General features: G+C 33.9%; 2 protein-coding genes across 6 annotated transcripts in view; one reads left to right on the top strand and one right to left on the bottom strand.

The window, feature by feature from the left end:
* The window catches only part of LOC145668771 (putative ubiquitin carboxyl-terminal hydrolase MINDY-4), a 174,507-nt gene extending 153,925 nt beyond the window's left edge, over window positions 1-20,582 (top strand). For all 4 annotated transcript variants that reach the window (XM_081736928.1, XM_081736929.1, XM_081736927.1 and 1 more), the window contains 5 exons: window positions 1,260-1,456; window positions 5,402-5,602; window positions 13,346-13,553; window positions 15,645-15,825; window positions 19,828-20,582. In XM_081736928.1, coding sequence (XP_081593054.1) covers window positions 1,260-1,456; window positions 5,402-5,602; window positions 13,346-13,553; window positions 15,645-15,825; window positions 19,828-19,952 — 912 coding nt within the window. In that variant the 3' untranslated portion in view covers window positions 19,953-20,582. The remainder of the gene's footprint in view (window positions 1-1,259; window positions 1,457-5,401; window positions 5,603-13,345; window positions 13,554-15,644; window positions 15,826-19,827) is intronic.
* A 1,484-nt stretch (window positions 20,583-22,066) lies between these two features.
* The window catches only part of LOC145668772 (uncharacterized), a 52,071-nt gene continuing 48,753 nt past the window's right edge, over window positions 22,067-25,384 (bottom strand). For both annotated transcript variants that reach the window (XM_081736932.1, XM_081736931.1), the window contains exon 6: window positions 22,067-24,048. In XM_081736932.1, coding sequence (XP_081593058.1) covers window positions 23,903-24,048 — 146 coding nt within the window. In that variant the 3' untranslated portion in view covers window positions 22,067-23,902. The remainder of the gene's footprint in view (window positions 24,049-25,384) is intronic.

The following is a 25,384-nucleotide window of genomic DNA, read 5'->3' as shown; positions in this document are numbered from 1 at the left end:
AACATTAAACTGAGAACTTCCATTTCCTTCTTCAATTCCCGCCATAGCTACTAACGCAATTCCTTCCTGACTTATAATGTGTCCAATCATCCTATCTCGTCTTTTCGAAATATTTTATAATGTACTCCATTTTTTTTCTCCTACCATTTCCAATACTCTCTTGCTTCATACCTTGTCTATCCATCTAATTTTCATCATACTTTTATAGAACTACATTTCAAAGACCACCATTCTCAGTTTTTTCCTCTTCTCTTAGTGACCATATCTCACATCCATACAATGCCACACTCCACGCATATGCTTGCATCAGCCATTTCTTCAGTTTTATACTGTGCTTCCGGTTAGAAGCTTCGTTTTTCTTCAAATATCTTGTTCGCCTGAGCTATTCTGAATTTTTTACCTTGTTGGTACCTGTTATCACTTGTTATTTTACTGCCTAAGTAACAGAATTCCTCCATTTTTTTCACCAGGTGATCTCTTATTTTGATCTTCATTTTTCTTGTTGTTTCTTTTCTAGTGCATTTTGTTAATTTTTTACTCTTGTGCACTGCTAAGTAGCTGTTGTGTATCGTTTAGACCTGTCACTAATTTTTACTCACTGTCAAAATCACGAGATTGTCTGTAAATCCAACTAGTAAGTGTGTGTATATTCTGCCCATGAACAGTTATTTCTATTCTGTTTTTGCTTTTTCAATGTAGAGATTAAATAAAATTGGTGACAATGAGCATTCTTGTGTAACCCTTTTTTGAAATGCTGCGTCTTCTTTCTCTCCTACTTCGTTTGTTGCCTTCTATTCTTTGAAGCTTACATATTATTCTTCGCTCCTTATAGTTTATTACTGATTCATTCGGAATTTTGAACATTTTGTCCCAGTCTGCATTATCAAACACTTTTTCCAGGTCCACAAATACTACTTAAGTTCCTCTTCCCACTCGAATTCTTTCTTTGAACAATCTTCTTAATACAAGTATTGCTTTTCTCGTTCCTATTTGCTTTCTGAATACAAACTGGTCATCTGCTGTAAAATAGTACTTCTTCTATCTTGAAATTCCAGCCTTCTATATATTATATTTCTCAAAATGTTTGAAGCATTAGTAAGTAAGCTTATCGTACTGTGATTTTTTTTTCATTTATCAGCACTTAGTATATATATACTTACTATATCACTTGCTGTGACTATTCAATAATGCTTCAGTTGTATATGCCTATATATATATATATATGTTTCTCTACAAATATTTTTGTTTTAAATTTTCAGGGTGGCCCATGTGGTGTTCTAGCATCCGTTCAAGCTTATTTACTCAAGACGTTATTATTTGGCTCGAGTTTAGTTTCAAGTCTTAAGAGTAGTACCAATTTAAATCTGTCTGATGAAGAATTGCATCTGGGTCTCGTGTCGGCCATTAGTGAAATCTTATGGCAAGCTGGTCAGCGTGAAAGTGCCACTGTTGCATTGTGAGTATGAATCATAATTGATTTGCAAATATATCGGATTGGCTGTTATTATGTTGAAAAATTATTCATAGTTCTTTTTTGGAAAACATTATTAATTTTTAAACAAATCAAAAACTCAACTGCGGTGTACTGATTTATTAAATAAATCCTTTGTTAATTCTTCCGTTTGTTTTACATAATAAAACCGTATAAAGGATATATTTTTAGAACTCTCTCGCCAAGATTTCCCATTTCGTTTTCTACTCAAAATGTTATACATAGGCTAAAATGACCATAGTTGCCGAAAGCCCAGAACTATTATCCCTATTCCTAAGATTGATTCTACATGAAAATAAAGAAATTTAGGAGATACGCACACACTTTTACATACAGTATAGTCCTACTTGCTACTGAACCCAGTGTTTCTTACACTTCTTACACTGATGAAAATATTGCAATGAAATTCCTTATTTAAATGTGCAAAATGCAAGTGATCATCTTTTACGTCCAGACAATTGAGTCCGGCGCATCATTTATTATAACGACGTTTTTAGGACACCTGTTGTTAGCGCCTGAATTGCTTCGTTGGTTTGCTTTAAGGACGTCAATGTTTCGTGATTAATTTCTGTAAGTTGCGGGTATTAATTAGGCAGGCTAATTATTAATTAGCCATTATAAAAGATAATTAGGCAGTGACAGATCAGGCGAGTGTAGTAGCCAAATTACCTCGAAATGGTCTGATCACTGAAAAAGAACTGAATTTCGTCTATGCTCTATTCTGCTGTAAATATTCAATGGATAGCTATTGGTCGTCAAATTAATTTACAAAATCGTTGAAGATTTCCATATGCATTTGTTATGATAATTGTATCGAAGATATGACCGAATTTACGTAGCTGGGACATTCCACGCCGGTCATTAATAATCTCGGATAATTGCCTAAATAATAAAATCTTGATAATCGACGTATCACGACAAATGAAGTCACTCCTCGTCCGAAAACCAAGTCTAAATAACTTTCAAAATCAGAGAGGGACAAAATCCATTCCCTCATAATTGATACAGTGCGGCAATTTGAAATCGAGACAGATTTTTCCTACATGTGGCGCAGCTGTATAAGTAAGCTGTGGTGCAAACAAAAGTGGAATCTTTCATGAGTAACTGATACCAAATGCATTGATCTTGACTGGAGTTACGTGTGTGGGCGTGGTGAATGTAGACAGGTGTTGCTAAGGTACATCGTGAGTTCTACATGGAACAAAGAGCAAATATCAAGGTTTGTGCGCGTCTGGGTAAGACTGCTACCGAAACTAACCAAATGTTACAACAAGTGTATACACACGTGTATCTGCATGGCACAAGTATTTCAGGGTGGGACGGGAATCAATTGAAGACGACGGTCATCCAGTTGCAGCAAAGATAATGGAAATACAGGAATTGGTGGAGAAAATGAGGACACTAATCACAGAAGACCGAAATGCGACACTGATAATAATCTTGACAGGATTTGCACGTGAATAAAGAAATTATGTGGCAGAGTGCAGAATGGAAGTCCCATAACTCTCCACAAACCAAAAACTTGCGCCAGTCAAAATCCAAAATCAAGCTTTTGCTCATTGTTTTTTACGATAGTAAGGGGGCATTGTGCGTAAGGAATTTGTGCCTACAGAAAAACAGCTAATGCCTCATTTTACCGTGAGGTATTGAAGCGGTTTCTGCAAGTGTCACACGTGTGAGGCCCGAGTATCTGGATGTTCAGTGGCATCTGCTCCATGACATTGTCCCAAGTCACATGATAGTGATTGTGCAAGACTTTTGGTACGTAACACCCATCAATAGTCCCAAGTCACATGATAGTGTTTGTGCAAGACTTTTGGTACGTAACACCCATCAATAGGACTACGACAAAGGTTTTCAACAGCATTCCACAAAAGAACTTCCAGCAGTCCTATGCACTGACGGCCAACGCGTAACGATGTATGAATGCAGAGGGTCGTACTTTGAATCATATAAGGACATACTATTTTCACTCTCTTTTTTTATCCTACAGCTCCAGTCTCGATTTCAAATTATCACACTGGATTCATTCATTTATTCTTTTATTTTTCCATTTCGTACATTATCGGTCAGAGACCAGTATATAGGACTTGCCAAATAATATGAAGATATTTCAATATAATTGATATTACAGTAATTTACAAACTATCACCCAAGTATTCATTAATGTCATAATACATTTTGTTACATCAAAATTTGAACAGTTCATTTTTGAATTTCAGTATGCTTTTGATATCCTTCGAGTAAGCCGGGAGCTTATTATACAACTTAGCGGACATAGGAATGACACTTCTTTTGGTCCACGTATAGTTTTGGTATGATGTGAACATGTTATTCTTTTGTCGTGTGTTCTATGAATTACATCGTCAACATGAAGAAAACTACTTTCATTTCTCATTACATATATGATACTTTTGTATATGTACAAGTATGGTACAGTTAAAATTTTATTTGACTGAAAGAAATATATATATTATGTTTATATTTCTGTACATAAACATAATATATTGGAAATTGAGTCCTAATTTTAAAATAGATGTCAGAAATTACTTTTTAAACTAGATTCTTCATTTTAAGTATTTCTTCATTTCAGTATTTGTATTTTTATTTTCATCACTAATTACCGAATTAACTTGCAATAGGATTTTTCAAGAATTAACTGATGTTGCAAAAATGCAATATAACAGAAAATAAGTCACAAAGCACTTTAACTGCTTCGCTAGAAGAATGTTTTAAAAGTCCGGGGAGAAAAAAAAAAAACATTGCAGTATACGCAGCAAAATGTATTAATGTAAGCCTATATCGGTTTTCAAAACCTAATTTTTGTATTATCTTCTAACATATAACTTTTACAGTGTCATGAAACTTGTAACAGTAACAGTGCAAGTAAACGTCATTTTATTTCTGTTTCTTAATCTCTTCAACTCTTGTAAACGAAGACAGGTCTTCCTCTCTATCTTCTATGCTACAGATGAATAGAATGAGTCGCATATTTTCAGGAAAGAGCAGGATATTTTAAAATATTATGAGAAATAGTAACGATTTCAATTATGCAAATTAATGTTGCATTTTCTAAAATAATCTCTGAACTTGAACCTGTATCATTATGTCAAATACTTTTTAATACTGTAATATCTAATACTCCACACAATACCACAATAAAATACTCCACAGTTATATGATAAGGGGTATTATAGGGATATAATTCAATTTAAGAGTCAACAGTAGGCTTTTCCATTTTTGAGAGATACGCCGAACACAAGCATATCCGAAGATAAAACACTTAGAATTTAAATGGTAGTGGTGGTACTGTTATACTTACAAATATCAGCATTTGCAATGTCAGTAGAACCTTTCCATTTCAAGTGTGCCCCGGCTGGCGCTGCTGTCGATGTATGTTTTCCCATATCTCCTCGAAAGAAGAGGGACAAGTTGCTTTGATCGAGATCTTTCAGCTGTTGGATGCGGACAAGGTTGCCAAATTGAATTATTTCACTGGCTTCACTGTGTACTGGCTTGTTAGTCATTCTAAGCAGCTTCCGACCTTCACTCGCCAAGACCAAATGACTGAATGAGAAATTGGCAACACAGCCAAGGCCATTCACTTCTTTCCCCAAAGCAAAGGGAAGATTTTCCCCCTACGAGAACGGTAAGTATGTTTCACATATTTTCCGAGGGCACACTTGAAATAAAAAGGCTCTAACTTCTGAATATTGGAATAGTGTTGATGATTTATTAAAGAAAAATAATTGGCGTAAAAATTGTGGTTTTGGAACTTTAATTTTAATAAAGATTATCTCGTATACATCGTCTTACAAAACTTACAGTTTAATTCAAAGTTTGTATTAATTTTGGAAGATTACTAACCTAACAACTAGATTCGTCTGTAAAATTTTATTTTTCTTTCAGATCCTCAGGACGACCTCATTTCTCAGGTTCTGGAAGATTCCGACGTGACGGTCTGACGGAAACGCTTAATCTTTTTGTATTCACATCAAAGGAGACACTCGTTTCGTGCATTGAGCAAAATATAGCTCAATTCTACACTGATGGATCAAGTGGATGTTTACTCTTATTGTTTTCAGCGATACTGTCCCGAGGGATTGAAAGGTAGAAAGGCTCAGGCCACAAACTGTTATACAGTCTATATCTTAAAGCTTATCACATCTAAATTTTTCTATTATGCAAGTTCGTGCTGAGTTTAAATTAATGACTTTTCGTGTTGGGCGGGGGGGAGGAATATGTCCTTCATTGATTTGTAGCAAATATTTCTTAAAAGTGCACAAGTTCCTGAATTTCAGTTTTTGATGTGTTTTCCATGGTTTTCGCATAAAGCTTAAGGTTAATTTAATTTCTGAAAAAGCGTGTCGTTCGAAATTGTTATGATGACATATATCTACAACTTATTTGAACGACCGTTTCATCATTTACTTCCTTATGGCTCATTGACATTTAACAGATTTGTTGTATGCATTTCTTTATTTCACTAAGTCCAAACCGCAGCTTTGATGACTCATTCCTCTGAAACCAAGTGTTTGTACAGGAAAATATTTCACGTGCGTACTCAGCAAGTCAAAGTCCACTCCATGCCAAGTTTGGTCAAGATTGGATGCGCTGTGTAGCTGTATGATGTATGTATAATGTCCTTATGATTGAGTATTTGGAAAGAAAATAAAAAGTAAAGGACGACAAAACGCAGTTAACTATAATAATAATAATAATAATAATAATAATAATAATAATAATAATAATAATAATAATAATAATAATAATAATAATAATAATAATAATAATAGTGGGTTCCTGTCACCACGGCATGGTGCGTCCTCAGGTTGCGGATCGAGGAGAAGGTCTCTAGATATAGAGGTTAGCTACGAATATACTGAATAAGCAGTCGCGGACAGCCGACTAGGAGTGGTCCTACAGCTTGGGGGTTTGGGTAAGGCTAACAACCTCATCCTGTAATAATAATAATAAAAAAACTTGTTCAGAAATATTCACAAAAGCCTCGGACAAGGACTGATAACTTGGCACGACCTCAGCAAAAGAAAATGGACATGAGATTTGGAACATGGAATATTTGAAGTCTTTATAGAGCAGGCGCGTTAAAATCCGTAACGAGTGAGTTAGAGAAATACAGGATGGACCTAGTAGGAGTTCAGGAAGTTGGGTGGGAAGGAAATGGATCTGAGAATTCCGGAAATTTTACGTTCTTTTACGGGGAAGGAAATAAAAATCACCAGTTAGGAACAGGGTTTTTCGTTCACAAACGAATATTACCAGCAATTAAACGGGTTGAATTTGTTACTCGTACTAACAGACTTTCTTCTATTACTCTTAAGGGACGGTGGTGTGATATTATTGTTTTAAATGTACATGCCCCAACTGAAGATAAGGATGACGATGTAAAAGACAGTTTTTACGAAGAAATGGAACGGATATTTGAACAACTCCCGCGATACCATATGAAAATTCTATTAGGGGATTTCAATGCGAAGGTAGGACGAGAGGATATTTTCAAACCGATTATAGGGAACGAAAGTCTGCATAAGGAAAGTCATGACAACGGTGTTAGACTCGTGAACTTAAACCTAATCGTGAAGAGTACAAAATTCCTACATCGCGACGTTCATAAATACACGGACATCACCAGACGGAAAAACACATAATCAAATTGATCACGTTTTAGTAGATAGAAGAAGGCAATCTTGCATAATTGATGTGCTGTCGTTTAGAGGGGCTGATTCTGACACTGATCACTACTTGGTAGTAGCGATAATACGAAAGAGGTTATCGTTGAATAAAGGTAATATTCATTGTCCGAAAACGGAGGGATTCAATTTAAAGAAATTAGAAGAGAGCCAGGTAAGAGAGGAATACCAGATTGAAGTTTCGAATAGATTCTCGGCTTTAGAAGATTCGGAGTGCACTAGTGTTGAGGACACCTGGACTGAAATTAGAGATAGCATTAAAATTTCAGCAAAAGAAAAATTGGAACGCGCGGAAATACGTAGGAACAAACCATGGTTCGACCAGGAGTGCATTAAATTAGCAGAGAAGAGAAAACAGGCAAAATTACGTTGGCTACAAAATCCGAATGAAATAACTACACAAAATTTCGCAGATATCAGGCGGGAAACTTACAAAACTTTTAGAACAAAGAAACGCGATTTTTTGAAAGTTAAAATTAAGGAACTCAAAGATAATAGTAAAAATAAGAACATCTGGAACATGTATAAGGGAATCAGCAAATTTAAAAAAGGCTATCAACCTCGTGTTTATATATTTAAAAAATGTGACGGCACAGTTCTCACTGATACGGATAGCATCTTAAATAGATGGAAAAATTTCTTTGAAGATTTGCTTAACACGCAACCAAAAACTAGTGTGCGTGGAGAAAAGGAGATACACACCGCAGAACCGTATATTCCAGAACCCAACTGAATAGAAGTAGAAACCGCTATAAAGAAATTAAAGAAACACAAATCTCCTGGTGTAGACGAAATTCCGGCTGAGTTAATTTTAGCTGGAGGCGAAAAATTGTGGAACAAGATACACAAACTCATTCTCCTTACCTGGAACAAGGAAGAATTACCACAAGAGTGGAAAGAATCAATCACTCTTCCAATTCACAAGAAAGGCGACAAAACTGACTAATAATTATCGAGGCATTTCTCTTCTGTCAACATCCTATAAAATCCTTTTAAATATTCTATTAGCAAGATTGACCCCATACACAGATGAAATTATTGGAAATTATCAGTGCGGATTTAGACGAAATCGATCAACTATCGACCAAATATTTTCCATTCGCCAAATACTCGAAAAAAGTGGGAATACAATACCCCGGTACATCAAATATTTATTGATTTTAGAAAGGCGTACGACTCGGTTAGGAGAGAAACATCATACAACATTCTTACAGAACTTGGAATACCGAGAAAGCTAATTAGACTAATTAAGATATGTTTAAATGAATCCCAAAGTAAAGTCCGGGTAGAAAAATTTTTGTCCACGAGCTTTCACATCGAAAATGGCCTGAAACAAGGAGATACGTTGTCGCCATTATTATTTAACTTGGTTCTGGAATACGCTATAAGGAAAATCAAAGATAGCAACCAGGGCCTACAGTTGAACGGTATTCACCAGGTTATCGCATATGCTGATGATGTAAATTTAATAGGGGATGGTAGGAGAACAATAGAAAGAAATGCAGATATCTTATTAAACGCTTGCAGGGACATATGTTTAGAAGTAAATACAGAGAAAACTAAATACATGAAAGTGCGTCCGGACCGTAATACAGCAAATTGTGGATGCGTTAAAATATTAAATAATACTTTTGATAAAGTGGATAGTTTCAAATATCTAGGATCAATATTAATAGAGAAAAATCATATTCGCGAAGGAATTAAATGTCCACTAAAAGCAGGGAATTCGTGTTACTATTCGGTTCAAGATCTCTTGTCGAGAATTCTGTCGAGGAATTTGAAGCTTAAGATATACAAAACGATAATCATACCTGTTGTTCTGTATGGTTCAGAAACATGGTCGCTTACTCTGAGGGAAGAACATAGACTGAAAGTATTTGAGATTGATAACAAGATCCTGAGACGAATATTCGGACCCAAGAGGAACGGGAATGGGGAATGGCGGAAACTTCATAACGAGGAACTACATAATTTATACGGTTTACCCAACATTGTTAGGGTCGTCAATTCTAGGAGGCTTAGGTGGGCGGGTTATGGAGCTAGAATGGAAGAAAGTAGAAACGCTTTCAAAGTCTTGACTGGAAGACCAATCGGAAAACGACCATTAGGAAGACCTAGGCGAAGATGGATCTCGCAGAGATTGGAATACAAAGTAGAAACTGGATGCAGTTAGCTAAGGATAGAAGTCAGTGGAGAGCTTTTATGAACGCGGCATTGAACCTCCGGGTTCCATAGGCCATAGAGTTAGTTAGTTAGTCAGTTATTTCTGCGCCATGAACAGCCTAACGGCAAGAATCAGACAAAATAAACATATATTGAGTACAATGTAACCTACCTACTGAAACAATTAAACATAATAATAAAATAAAATAGTATCTGATTAATAATTCCTTGTTAAATTAATACCAAATATTTTTAGCCTCAAAATAGATACATCGTTAAAAAATACTAAAAATAATATTTGTCAAACTCTAAAATTCATGCTTCTATACTGAAAAAAATAAACTAAATTAAAAGAATTGGTCAATTTTCCTTAAATTACAGATGTTGAATTCAAAGGAACTAATGTTGACCTATTTCTCGTATTATACATTGGTACCACCCTTATACCTATATTATGCAAGCAATATTCACTATGGTATCTATTGTCTAATATTCTTAATAAAATCTCTTTCAATAAGTTTTCTCCTGTCGCTCAATGCCTGTAATCCCTAATATCGATTCCAGCATCCATAACTACATGAGTAGTAATCTCTATTCATTTTATGGCATAATAGCCTAGTAAAACATTTTTGTACTGACTTAATTTTGTTTGCCAATGTTATATCTATACAATTCCAAATAACTACACCAAACTCTAATCTTGATCTTGCAAGCATCTTGTTTAAATATACATATGAACTGGCATTTTTATTGTCTGAAAATAAACCCTATCATTCTTCTCGTCCCTTGGATTATATCATTAATTTGATAGGCAAATTTCATATTTCTGTCAAACACTATACCCAAATCTTTAATCTGTTCGGCTTTATGCAATGTTACTCCATTAACTACTTATTTGCTCACGTAGTATTGGGTTTTGTTAGTACATGAAATATATTTAGTTTTCTCACAATTTATTTTCAGTAAGTTATTTTTACACCATGTACTAACAGTGTCTAGATCTTCCTGTAGTAAGTAGTTATCTTACTCACTATTTACTATTCAAAATAATTTTAAATCATCGGCATATAACAAAATATTTGTGCATTTAATTTTCTCAGGCAGATCAGTAATAAATATTAAAAAAGGAAAGGGTCTCAGAGGAGATCCCTGATGTATGCCATTCTTTATACAACCATAACTAGAGGTTATTTGACCAATTTTTACTTTAAATGTTCTGTTTGCTAGTTAGCTCACAAACCACCGCAGTACAAAGAAGATAGGCTATGTTTCTTAATTTATGAGTAAGAATTTCATACTCAATGTAATCAAAAGCTTTTGACATATCTATATATATAGTGTCTACTTGTAATCTACTTGTTAATTCCTAACTGTGTAAAATCGGCAAAATGTACAGGATTTGTTACAATCAATTTTCCTTTATAAAATCCATGCTGAAATTCACTTATTTTTTTACATTAAAATATAAATGTCTGTGTATTATAATTTCAAAAATCTTGCAAAATGCATTGACTAGTGTTATTAGAAAAGAATGAAATGAAATCTTTGAGTTTTACGTCCCACGGTTATGCCGGTTAGGCTAAAGGAGACGGTGAGTATGAGAAATGAATGAAATGGTGGAATGAAGAAAGTGGGAGGAAACGGGAGAACCCCGAGAAAACCCACGCACGCGGTGTTTGTCCACCACAAAGTTCACTTGGCGGGGGCTGGGATCGAACCCGGGACCCCAAGCACCAGAGGTGAACGCTCTACCACTGAGCCACCGCGGCCCCCTAGTGTTATTCGCATTTGCACTCCTATAGATACTTTTCTTATAGTTACCAGTAGTTCGTTTTACGCTCTGCAATATGGTACAGATAGGCCTAGTATACGTGGTCCTTACCGAAGCTCTTCAACCGGATCCTCTTACGAATGGTTGTGTTCACAGTTGGAAGTACCAAATTGAATCACTTGGCTCATCACATGTCCTTTTTATTTATTTATTTATTTATTTATTTATTTCAATTGGCGGATCCTAGTAGCACTGTAGGTATCACTCTCCTCGAAACACTCTTCCTGGTGCTCGTGAGCGACTGTTTTCCCACGGGCTTCTGGTGCGTTTAACGAACCATAATAGCCCGAGTGTGAATCCATTCTCCTGACACTTGATTCACTGTGTATATGTACGTACGTAGAAAAATCAAACATGGAAAAGGACCATGGCATACTCTTCCCAGTAGCGGTGTAATTTAGGCCTATTTTACGACACTCACTCATGACATTCTCCCACCTACAACTTTAGCCAACACTACTGCACACGACAGAAGACACATCGTCCAAGCGCCATTCTTCAGATGGCAGTAGCGTTCCTAATTCGTCTGACATTAACCGAATAATCTTTTGTAGGAAAACAAAAACTTTTCACGCTTTTCTTGAAGGATGAAGTTGGTATTAAAAATCTAATGATGGATGCATTGGTTCTCTAATAACATTATTAAAGAATCAAAATGTAAATTCAATGAAAGTAGCCAGCACGTATCAATTATATGATGTTATTACTGATATAGTTCGAATCCCACGTTAAGCCGTAAGTAGGTGCATGTTAAACCTCAAAACAATCAATCAATTGAATACATAAAAATAAAAGCATTAGTTTTAAATCGATATATACAGGAAAATAAAGAGTAAGTAGTAGAATATTACATTGCTATGGAAGAACACTGGGCATGACAACCTGCAAAACAGGTTAAAGAAAGGAAAAGCTAGTTGCTACTGAGTTGTTTAGTACGTTGTTTGGTTTAGATATGTTAGCTCCGACATATTAATAGTTATTAGAGGCTTATAATAATGTTTGTTAAAATCACAGTTAATACTTAACTAATGTATGGTAATTATATTAATAAAGTTTAGAGTGGATTGAGACGAAGTAAGGATACATTGGGTTTTAATTACTAGTATTGATTGAGTATATATATATATATATATCGAGGCACCAATTGAAACAACGTAGTTACTCAAGATGATCATTGAGTTGTAATTACATTTCAACAATAGAGGTCGTAAAACTAATTGTGGTTTTAGATATCTGCGGTTAGCTACGAGGACACTGTAGCTGTTTTATGTATATTCGAGTGATAGCTGTTTTTAAGTTCTTGTCTTTTCCTTTGTTTCACTCTTCGATAAATTTTGTCAAATACGTAAACCAACTCTAAAGGTACTGTACCAAATAAAACGTATTCCTTACTCACATTTCGTATGCCTCGCTCGTAAATTATACTTATGACAGTAGACTCGATGAATTTTCTAAGTCTCTAATCTAAACATAAAATTGGAAAGCATATACGAAATTGCATTTAAAATTTGATAGAACGAATAATCTAATTTATACAAGTTCTGTGTTCATCATTAAAGCAAAACCGTCTAAAGTTTTTCAACAAATACGAAGAGATGACGCTAGTGAAACGTTTTTAAACCTTTTTTCAGTTTTGGCACACTAATTGTAAGTTAAAGTCCTTCGGACCATCTAAATATTTTAAATAACTAATGCCAAGTTATTTTGTATTTTCGATAATATAGAAACCTTATCCACAGAACTCCGACTACTTCGAAAATTCAAATATCGAAAATTAGGTACTGGTGTCATTTTGACAGGTGCAATTATTATATAAAGCGTGCATTTTTGTTTCAATATTTTCACCTTTTCTCGGCACACATGTGACTCCATCGCGGCATTCTAGTGTGCTAGTGTACATCGTTTTAAACTGGCTGCGCTATTGTATCAGAATTTGGTGTTAAATATTAACAGAGCTCCATCTATTTTTGTATGTTGTAATCAATTTGAGAAAAACTGTCTCATTGTTCTAATAGACTTCTGGTTTCATTGTATGTTTGAAACATTGCTAGGCAACAAAATGAAAAAGCTTATTCATAATTAGTAAGGCTATAATAAGAATAAAAATATGTAACTTTCATTATAATATAAAAAGTATTTTCTTTCCAGATTGAAAAGTGACATGGATGAAAATGTATCATTAATCGGTCAGCATGGATACTGTACATTGGAATTGGTGAATTTGTTGTTGACAGGACGTGCAGTTTCTAATGTTTTTGATAACAATTTAGAAGTTGACAAGATGGTGTTACGTGGGGTATCTGCCCGTTCAGATATCGGCCTCTTATCTCTTTTCGAGCACTACAATTCTTGCCAGGTAATAATCGTAATCTGTGAATTAATTCAGGACACCTAAGCGACTTAGTTTCACATATGCATTTTTAATGTATATATTTCTGTTCTGTTTTTATGATAGTTCCAATCTATGGTTACCAAATTACCCGTTTTTGCTGGGTTCCACCCAAGGGCGTAACTACTATAGCGTAAAACACGACCTTTCCAAAGGGACTCTTCACCCTGGTCTCTCAATGGCCAAATCGATCTCCTTTTCAGCTTAATCTTAATCGGTAGTTTTGAATGTTAAATAGAAAATAAAGGTAAAATAACCTCACTATGAAAGCATGAATGACAAACAGAATTATGAGTGCTACAGCCAAGAGTACAAATACTCAATACATTTGATGAAAAGAACCTGTGCAAATGTATCCGAAATCAACGAATTTCTTTCCTAAAATGATCACCGGCTGGAAAAATTCTGAACGAGATCTAGAATTTTTTAAATATATATATAGTTTTCACATACTAGTTGTGAACATTTTATGCCTTAATTTGTTTGGGAAGAAATTATTTCTGTTAACAAACTTTTTAGTTCCATTTAATTGCTTAATAATAAATAATAATAATAATAATGTGCAATTTGTGTATATGAGGAAGTCGTAAATGACTAGATAGAATATTCAAAATAATAATAATTAAAAAATTCTATTACTGTTTAAACATTTTCTACATGACTCATATCCGGGCCATGATAGATCCCTGTTTTGGCTCTTCTAGCGGATGGCCTCCTTTACCCTACGATATGATGCCCTGTATGGCTGATAAACTAGTATGGCGTTCCGCATAGTTCCCTTGTTTCAACAGAAAGTGAGAGAGAAAAAAGAGTAGTTATCCATTTTGCGATACCTCGATGTATTTCGCAGCATTATTGATCCCACAGCAAAAAGTAGGGTACTATGTCCGTTCACCTTGCCAAATGCACCCCACTCCATGACATGCCGCCTTATTTCAGGGTAAGATAGTGGAATTATTTGTGATGATTCATAGTCAATCATTTCTTCACCCATTGTCGACTGTTGTCTGAGAATTGGAAAAGTCGACTTTAATCAGAGAATGTTTCTAAACATGTTGTAGTTTGTTTAATGGAAGTAATCGATTCTGTCTTTGTGTCATTTTGTTTTTATAAACAGAGGCCTTTGTTCACTTCCGCACCATACAAATAAGACTAGATAATTCGTACTAATCTGTTAACTTCAGCTTCGTTGTCACTGGCATATTCGGACGTCTAGGTTCTTACATTCCGGATGACCGTATATTTCAGGCGTGGAGTTGGCCGCGACCCTCCCAATCGTGGGCGGTACTCACTGCCAGATTGAGACTTGCAGAGCGATCAATTTACATTAATCTGCGGTTTCTAGCATAATCTGTAACAACTAACAAAATGGTTAGAAAGTACTGTATGGATTTAATGTAGAAGAACTAAACAAATGATAAGAAATAATGGTATTATTCGAAAGATGAAGGTAGTTTCATAAAAATTAATTAAGGAAGACATATTCTTCCAGGGTAGGAAGACAGGATTAAATATAGAGACAGGGAGATAAAAGTATAGAACACGGAAGTTGTATAAATTCCCCTGTACTAATAAATCTTTGATAGCGTGATTCCACAAATCTCCTTACTTTTAGCGCACGGATTGCCACTAGTAACAATTAATGCGAAGATAGCACTGAACTGATTTATAGACAAATTAAGTAAAGCAAAATAATAATAATAATAATGGATAGAAATTGTGTTGAAACGTTATTACATATACATTCTTAATACATTCCCGTTACATATTACCCATTTTTCCGCACTTCAAACCAACACTGAAAACAGTGTGTCCACGTGCAAAAAGAGCTTTAAATGGTTAGCATTTTCGTTCTTTTAACTCCAGAACATCATTTAGCTCATTTTGAATTGCTACTGAATCTTCAAGTTATGTATTAAATTAGTTTTGACTCTACCAATATTTTTCTAATCTGATGAAGTACCACTGAAGTAGAAAAAAAACATGTATTTTGCTGTCAACTGTATAATTTACGCCAAATATAATTTGTCATATTAGGATTTTTAATTCTTCTTACAGGTTGGATCATTTCTGAAGACTCCGCGGTATCCAATCTGGGTTGTGTGCAGTGAAAGTCATTTTTCAGTTTTATTTTCGAAGAAAAGGGAGCTGGTTTCTGACTGGAGGGAAGAGAAACAATTTGATTTGTATTATTACGATGGCCTAGCACAGCAAGATGATGAGATTAAACTGACTATCGGTAAGATATGACTTAGTGATCCTGTAGCGATACAATTTGATGTTAGCGCTATCTTGCTTCTGTATGTTTCTTTATTGCTTTTAAATAATTAATCTTGAGGAATGTGATTCATTGTGATTTTTTGTTATTTATTTCCACGTGCTAGTAATTGCAGATTTCAGTGTTATTTAAAAATTTGATATCAAATATAGTAAACTATATGCACACCCTACTTGATAAATCGCGTTACTTTAAATCAGCAAATGCTTTCTTGAACTTGTTTTATTATTTACTTATATAATTCCTAAAACTCGGAGCTATTTTCAAAATGAGATGCTTACTACAACTTGCTGCTCAGCGCTGATGTTATTCAGTTATCCTATATGTCCTGTCAATATAAAATCTAACATAAGTTGCGGATAATGTTATATGCCTGAGTTGTATCCTATTACTTGCTTCACATACTTGAGAAAGTTCCCTCACATTTCCAGAAAATTACTTCCACTTAGTTTACCCAATAAATAGGTAAAAATCGTAGAATTAATATAGTTCATATGTGTATTGTCTAGCGATTTAAATAACGGTATATGTATACACCCCACACGGTTAATATCACAGCTTGCGAAACCTGACAAACAGGAGGTAAAAACGCAATTTATTGTTCGGGATGGTTCTGATTCTTCTTGTCTAATCTCATGTTCTGGTATCATATAATAGTCTTATAAAGAATTTAGTTTCAAAAGGAAAATGCCATCTCAACTTCTTGTTCCTTTATTTGCTTTAATCGAGAATAACAATCTATAGTGAACATTAGACGGTATTAACTAGTTCTCATACAGTTGACTTAAGAAAGAAGGAAAATAGTTATTTGTTTGAAACAAATGTGTAGAAGTAATTGTAATTAGTTATTATAATATGTTTTTAACGGGGTTTTTATATAGTTTGTAGTGTACTTCAAATTAGAAAGTATAACGGCATGACAAGTTAATTTTCACGCGGTGAGTTTTAGGATATAGATAAATAATCACTGTAGCTGATATCACTAGCTTTCTCTGTCAGCTCTGGTAACCAACTGTTTGTTCATCTTATGTTTTAGTTTTAAGCTTTGCTTATTGTTTCTACTATTCGATTTTGGTGCAACAATGTAGGGCATGTTAAAAGGTGAATAGCACCATTCAATCTGAAAGCTTTTTACTTGCTCCCGTATCAAGCGTTCGATAAGTAAGCTTTTAAGAATGGCTTTGATTGGGGAAAGAATATCGCTCTTGCTTGCTGCATTTCTAGCTAAAGATAAAGATATGAAACTTCTGAAAAAGAGATGAGTAACTAAGTATTTTTGAACATACATTATCATATTCCAATCCAAATTTATGTAATTTGGCTCTTAGTTTGTCAGCGAAATTATAATTTTTATTTATTTATTTATTTATTTATTTAACAATCACCAGATACAGCTCAGAGGCCATTTTACACTGGATATCCAACAACAACAAAAACAATGGAAAGGATTTGGGAAGGTATCGGCCAGGGCCTATTTAGTAGGTACCATCCCGGCATTTGCCTGGTAGGACTGGGGGAAACCCTGGAAAACCTCAGTCAGGATGGTCGGCAGCGGGATTCGAACCCACGACCTCCCGAATGCGAAGCCAACGCTCTACCACTTGAGCTACTTCGCTCGTGCAACTGAAACGTAAACCAGATCACTACAGTACTTTAAATTGTTGATATAGTTTCCAGCTGCAGCACCTCATCTATTGTTTATTGTGTACTTTTATAATATGTGATTTTGTTAGGATTTATGATTTGTTTTTAACAACCTAAGCTCATACATTAAAAAAAGTTTCTTCCAAATGGCGACCGTGTGGTCTGGAACCGATAATCTAGTCGGTATTTTGAGCTACTGAATTCTGTAGCATTGAGATGGCATCAAGATAAATTCCTCGCTTAAAGTGTGATCTGCAACCAAACGTAACGTACTATGAAACTTTTACATGCCACATTTAGGATATGCTTACCAACAACGAAATAAAAACGGACAATAAATTTTTATTGCATATATTAATATTAAGTCTTTGTGATTTTTAGCTTAGTGTTGCATTTTGTTTTAAAAAAATGGGTAATAACACAAATTAAAGTACTCTGTGCGAAAAGTGTCGCAATTTAGGGTAGTTAGTGTGTCTGAAAATCCTGACAAAATACGTAATATTCGACACCACACGGTTATTTACATATACGTGTGATGCTTTTCAATGGAAAAGAAGAAAATGCCATCACCAACACGCATATACATAAGTTTTCATTTTATTCTATTCTATTAAGTATGTGTGCGTATTTAATTTTAACACAAACTTAAAACTGCCTGGCAAGAAGCCCAGAAAGGCTTAAGCCAACCAGCCAGCGTTCTAACATCGGTGAATGTGCCGTCAGCACATCGCGAATCGTTGCTACTGGTTTTATTTATTAATGTCCTTACTTCTTTCTTTCAAGTAATTTCACAATATTGGCCTCAGAGTTGGATGAACATCTCAATGCCTACACATCTAGTCTCAACGTAGCATCTGACAACTGATCTCAATCAGTATTGAATGACTAAAAGGATCTCACTAGTAGATCAACACCGCTCAAACATTAACCAATATTAACAGTGGAACGAACAAATGGATTACGTTTAATTAAGGTGGATCACTACCCGGAAGTCAGTACATATTTTAGCTCATTCCCTTAACCACTGCACAATGAAACAATTACATATTATAAATATTGTACTATAAGATAAAGTTATGTTTCAGCTACAACACAAGATACTGATTCATTTAATTGTATCTTCTGATATCGAAAAAGGGAACAAATAAAAGAAAATACTAGATTCGTTTCATAATAAGCACACAAGATGGCAGTTGCTGTTAGATCTTACTAGAAGTGCCCAATTTTATGAAATGTTTATTTGTATGTGTAAAGTATTTTAAAGTAACAATCTTATTACGAAATAGATATATTGTTTGACCGTTTTTCGTGTTATGTTTCACATTTTATTTAAATATTAATTTACATTTAAGGAAATAGATTTTGAGACGAAACTTGCGCAGAACGCCATAATGCGTTGGTGCCAAATTTGAACGTTTAATTCCTGGATTTTAGCGTTGCAGTTCGAGAAGCGGACTTAGCTGTGAATTGCGGTAAGGGTAGGAAACTAATTTCTCCAGTAAGTATCCCAACAGAATTCCATGATTACTTCTTTTATTATCTGGCACCAGTAAGCACTCGACACTACCTGGCAACGCAGCACTATTCAAGCAGCGTTTAGCATAGCACCGAGAACACCTAGTGATCCACCTTAAAACTATTTAAGTTTGGCTCAAATTGTTCCATTTTTGAAGTAAATTACTTTAACCAAGCACATTGTCTCTGAAATTTAAATAATTGGAAAACTTTAAAAATCGTGGGATGTAATATGCATATCTTGCGTCACTGGTTTTGCTTTCTGTAAAAATATTATTTACACTAGTAAAGAAGTGACAAATTATCATGTTGGTTGGTTGATTTGGAGTTTAACTTCCCTGTTCAGTACCGAGGTTATACAAGACACGAACTTACAGCTTAACGTGAAATCCCAACTACATGAGCTTTCATCCGGAATCGAATCGGGATTTTCTGTGCCGAAGGTGCGTGTTCTTACCATTTAGTGTAATTAACATGGAAATGATGCGTGTAAAAAAATTAAGATGAGTTTACACAGAATTTAATTCTGATCAGTATATCCCCCATGTATTGCATTTGAGGAAAAGATACTATATTTAGTGCGCTGAAGCGGGTTCAAGCTTAACTTTGGAGAATATTGATTTAATTGTTGACCTCAATCTTCGTTATATACTAATTAATTTTGCAAAAGTGCCATACTAGCGGTAGTCTCATATATTTCTGTATGTCTTTTCCTTTACTATATGCACGGTGAATTTCCTGTTTGTTTTAATTTTATCATACAGAAGGTTACCGAGAATCTCTTTAAAATGTTTTGTTTTGCAGACACCAGCGGTCATGCACTGTCTGCCGAGAGAGATGAAGATTTGGTACCACCTCTAGAGCACTGTATTCGAACCAAGTGGAAAAATGCTGTAATCGATTGGAATGGGACAGAGCCATTACTGTGATATGTTGTATACGTACTATCTACGTCATGTGTTCATCTCCAAAAGTGCAAAAAATGATAATTATAAATGCTTCTATTTTACATATCTGTTAAAACACTTTGACATGTTAGTTAGTTCTACTTGTGTACCAATTTGTTGGTACTTACGTAGAGAGAGTGTATGTATAGAGTGGCATATTTTTGAAATGTTTATTCCTTAGGGAATATGGCAATTACGTTTTAACGGAACTATTTATACAGTGGTCTATATGAAGCGTGTTGTCTTCCTCTTGTTTATGCATATATCTGCGAATTCTAAAGGAATGTTGTATAATAAATAATATTTTTCAAATACCACAAAGAAGATAATTAACCAACTACTTTACGTACTTTCACGCAGTTTCCTTTTCTCAAGATGCAGTATTTTCATCAGGATCTACCAAGATAACTGAATTTCCTCTCAGGTAATTACACTGGCAGTTATAACGGAAGAATAATGCTATTTAAATGATTTTACTGAAAGTACATGAGAAATAGAAGAATCAGTATTTTATATCAATTTGTGTCAAATGTTTAATTTAGCATTCAATTAATTTAGAAAATGCTTTGTAATTATTTTATCATTTCTGGAAATAAAGATTGTGCGATTGTTTATATTTGACTTATTTACAGATAGTATGCATACCTAAAACCTAAAATTCGATTGTTACTTACAGTAATTGTACTAAGTACATTAGTTCAGAACTTCAGATTTTGCTTCAGTAAAGATATTCGTCCCGAAAAGTTTTTCAGCAATGCTTTGAGAACTCTTACAAACTTTTGGTCATGTATTATCACACTGTGCTAAGGTGATGGTGTTTGAAGCGAGTTGAATTTCAAAAATCTATAAAAAGCATAAACATATTCTTGCAAAAGTATACTTTGAAACTTGTTTTAAAGGTTCTAATAACATTGAAAAGGCATTTATAAATTATAAGTATTTTATAGCTAATTTAAAATGCTATTTGGATTGAATCAAAATGCAAATTAATGTACTATGGTTCTTGGTACTGTATTGGAATGATGATACGATATTAGAAACTGAAGTTAAACAGATTCTAGAAATATTGAAACAATCATATATAACTTTTGTAAATATTGGGAGAAAAACCTTCATTAAAGAATGTAGAATGATCTTGCGCCGATCGAAATCACAAATTGAAAGAAAGTGCTGCGAGTCATATTACAAACGCACAAAGCATCTCTGACCAAAATAAATACTATCAATTTTATAAAAATTGGACAGTATTATGGACAAGTTTCAATAAAACAATTGAGCAAAGTTGCTAATGATGATTCATTCCAAATATCTTACAAGCTTGTATATACATATAAATGTTAATTTAGTGTAATTTTTAGCTAATAATTCGGAAACTACCAAAATCTGATAATAGTGAATTATAGTTCGATAAATGTAGAGACGTGGCTTAATGATTGGGGACAGAAATTGAGATGGATTGAAATGAAATTGTTTGAATCGAGTGAATAGTTTTAGAAGATTTATATTAATTTTATGTTTCATTTTACAATGCGGTAACAAGCGCTCCAAACATCAACAAGTTACTTAGTGAAACTTTTAACTTTAACCAATAATAATTGGAGAAAAGTAAAATATTTATTCATGATTACTAATGAACGTAAATATCAATACGAATTCCAGAATTTTCTAGATCCAATCAATTTATTATATACATTACTAATATGAGAATAATTGAAACTATTATCATCATTGTACAAACATTTTATTACTATTCCACTTTATGACAATACTACTTTATGACAATAAATTAACTGTGAATATTAACTACTATTCAAACAAAATAACGTAACATTAAATATGACAAAAAGAAATACTAAATATAACAATTGAATCCTAAGTAACATGTAAATGTACTTATGTAGAGTTATGAAAGACATTACGAATTGTGGACCATGAGAAAACACAAAATAAACTTCCATTTATAAATATTAGTAACTAGGCCATACACAAATAACACAGGTGATTTTGGGTGAATGGCCCTTGTATAATACTAGAAATGGCGAATAAAAAAAATTTAGTGATTTGAAAGCGAAGATACTTGATTCTGATTCTTGCTTATATATATATATATATTTTTTTTTTTTTTTCGAGCTAATCCTTTTTAGTAATGACCTAAGTACTTATCAACCCTTTGCCTGCTCCTAGCTAAACAGTTTGGAAGAGGCGAGCAGTCTAGTCCACTAGAAATTCAGCAGAGACAGAACACTTCATAACATAATTACATACGTTATAACAGTATATTCTTTCCGAAATATAACAATATGTTATAACACAATTTTTGTGCATCAATAAGTAATTTCAAATCTAACATATTGAAATAATTACTAGTTCTTTACATTGTGTAAGTTTCGATCACGTGGAAATAAGTGTCAATGATCATCTAGAAATAATGACCGTTTTCCGAACTTTCGCTTAAAAGAGGAAAGAAATGCAAGTCAGTTCGAAAATGAAATTGTTCAAGCAATTGTTTGTATGTAGCAATCAAAATTCAATGAAGTCACATTAGAACACTAGTGTAAAGTTATTACTGCTGTTTCGTGTTTTCTATCAAGCAAACTAACAAACCAGTCTGGATAGGACATACACCGTAAGTTATCCATTTATATCTGAATACACCTAACTAATATTACAGTTGCAACAGTTTAATAGTCATAGGGGAATCAATATATTTCCAAAAGGAATAATAATGTTTTGTAGTATTTTTTCCCTTTGTATGCTACGCTTTTCTAGTTTCAAATACTTATTCTCAAAAATTCAGTTTTACCCTATTCCTTCGAGCTTTTGATGTAATATAGTCTACAATAGTCTATTATACAAAATAATTATGATCATAATATCAATATAATTCTGCTTTCCACCAAGAGGGAAATTACCGTTAACACTTTCTGGAATGCTTATTTTGAAAATGTTTTTAATTCATTATAGTTTGCATACTATGAAACTTCGGCAAGTGACGTATCATGAGTATTAATACATTTTAAATATAGTTCAATACAAGTAAATAGTATGTACCTCAAATATAAGATACACTACCTAAAACAATCATTGGCTAATATCTTGACATGTAGCGCAAATACTTAGCATACTTTGCAAACCACAACCAGAACTACTAATTGTTACGATCATGTCATATTTTTTTATTTTCAAACAAAGTAAAATTTCTAAATATTTGCAATGTTTAAAAAATAGAGGTAGAGATTTGTGCTAAGAACACTGTGATTATATTTTGATATACAAAAAAGTAGCCTAAGATATTAAATATTATATTCTTAAAAATACTATCGCTACAATTGGAACACTTTCTTGTCGTAATCTAATAACTGTGATAATAGTTATTTCTTGAAAAGAGCAGAAGGGTAAAGTACCTAGGTACAAGTGTAAAGTTTTTACTAAAGTCTTGTACAAGATATCTCAAATGATCACAGAGTAAATATCTATTTGGTAATATTTTGAACCTATAATTGATAAAATATTTACCATTTTATGTTAATTCATTCAATTTTATGTATACAAAAATATTACGTCAATCAATAGTTGTGTGTTCCTGTTTTTTGTGCGTATTTTTTTATTATTACGCGTATTAATTCAATTGCAACAGGTATCGATACTCAAAGAAGGCAATATAACGAGATTAGACCTCAACAGAACTCCAATACTCACCTTCTGTTATATTTTTGCTTCATCCAATTTTCTGAGATATTTAGCACTTAAATACATAATTATATGTCTATGAAGTCTTCTCCATGAGGTTAATTGCCTCTTAACTATACAACCTGACATTCAAAGCACAACAAACATTGAACAACACAACAAAAACTGTTAACAAGACATTTTTTTAAAATTCTTCCAGTTTGTTTTAACAATCTACGTGTATAATTAATCTTTTGGTTTTCCTACTGCTGAACAACCATTAACTTCTTGTCTCCTGAGTGTGATTTCCCAATCGGAAGTTTCGCGATTGTATTTTGAACAATGGACGTCAACCGTGAACGAAAACCAGTCTGTTGACAACTAGCTTGTATATCCTCAAATGACAATCCTGAAGCAAAAGAAGAATATTATTTAAGACTACCAATTATTTTTGTAAATATAATGCAACTTTTTATTTGGTTAGTATTTTTAACACACGCGAAACACTTTCCATTGGTTGACGCAATGGCATGTAAATTTACACATTAAATGAAATGCAGTTATAATTCTTGTTTATGATTGAATTCTGAAAAATTAAATTTCAACAACTTTGTGTACATGCGGATTTATATCAAGGCGTAGTCAATTTACCAGTAAGTGGTTATACGAGTATCAGGTACACATTAGCTAGTGATCGTTAAAAGCGGACCTAAACAACTCTGTTTAATCCTCGGGAGACACACTGGGGTGTTTAACACCCCGAAATATTTTTTGTTTATTGGTTACTTTTTTTATTTTAGGGAAAGGGAAATTTTGATTCATTTGTAAATTCAGTTGGTATCATTACTTGCAACCCCTGACATTCGCCTTTGTTGGCCGTGCTTTCACGGAGTGAAGAGTTCTTGATTTTCAGCTCGTGGGGTGTTACACGCCCCAGTGTGTCTACTGTGTAATACTTGTAGGTTGTTAAAATCCCCTGTGTGCCTGTTGTGTAAAATATTAATTCTACTCTACTTTTGTTTATCTTTGATGGTTTGCAGCATATAACCATGGATTTAGGAAGTGACGATATCAGGGACTTACTCTGAAGGAGGACACTGATAGTAACAGTCTTGAGGATTTATTTGGTGATGATACTGATGAAGAGCCTGATTTTGCGTATGAAGAACGTGTCAAGTCTGATGAAGAAGATGAAAATGAAAATACAGAACCATTACAAGTTCAGCCACCTTCAACTAACTTAAACAAAGAACCAAGAATTTTTAATGTTTCAGTACCACTTGCAAGAGTTAGAAATGCAGCTGCTTGTATCGGAAGAAATGGACATATGTGGAGTATACAGGAACCTCAACGAAAAGGCCGCCCGGTTGCAAAAAATTTGATTACACACTTACCAGGAGCGAAAGGACCAGCTAGGAATGTAAGTAGCCCTCTATCTGCATGGTATTTACTTATAGATGACATGATTTTGGAAGAAATTGTACTAAGAATAAATCAAGAGATATAGAGGCATATTCAGAAAATCAATATAAAACAATCACAACAACATAACGAAAGAAGAACTTTTGGCATTTTTGGGGTTGCTTTTCTTGAGTGGAGCACAGAGAGTCGCCCGAACAAATGTGGAAGAACTTTGGTCTGCTGCTTTTGGATCCTCGATTTACCGAGCAACCATGCCATTGAACAGATTTAAATTCATAGGAACTTGCTTGAGATTTGATGACAAATATACCAGGCAACAAAGA

Source organism: Thermobia domestica, chromosome 13 (assembly GCF_964235325.1).
Source record: "Thermobia domestica chromosome 13, izTheDome1.hap1.1, whole genome shotgun sequence".
In the NCBI taxonomy this organism is placed as follows: Eukaryota; Metazoa; Arthropoda; class Insecta; order Zygentoma; family Lepismatidae; genus Thermobia; species Thermobia domestica.
The sequence above is the reverse complement of the archived record's forward strand: the minus strand, read 5'-3'. Positions and strand labels throughout refer to the sequence as shown.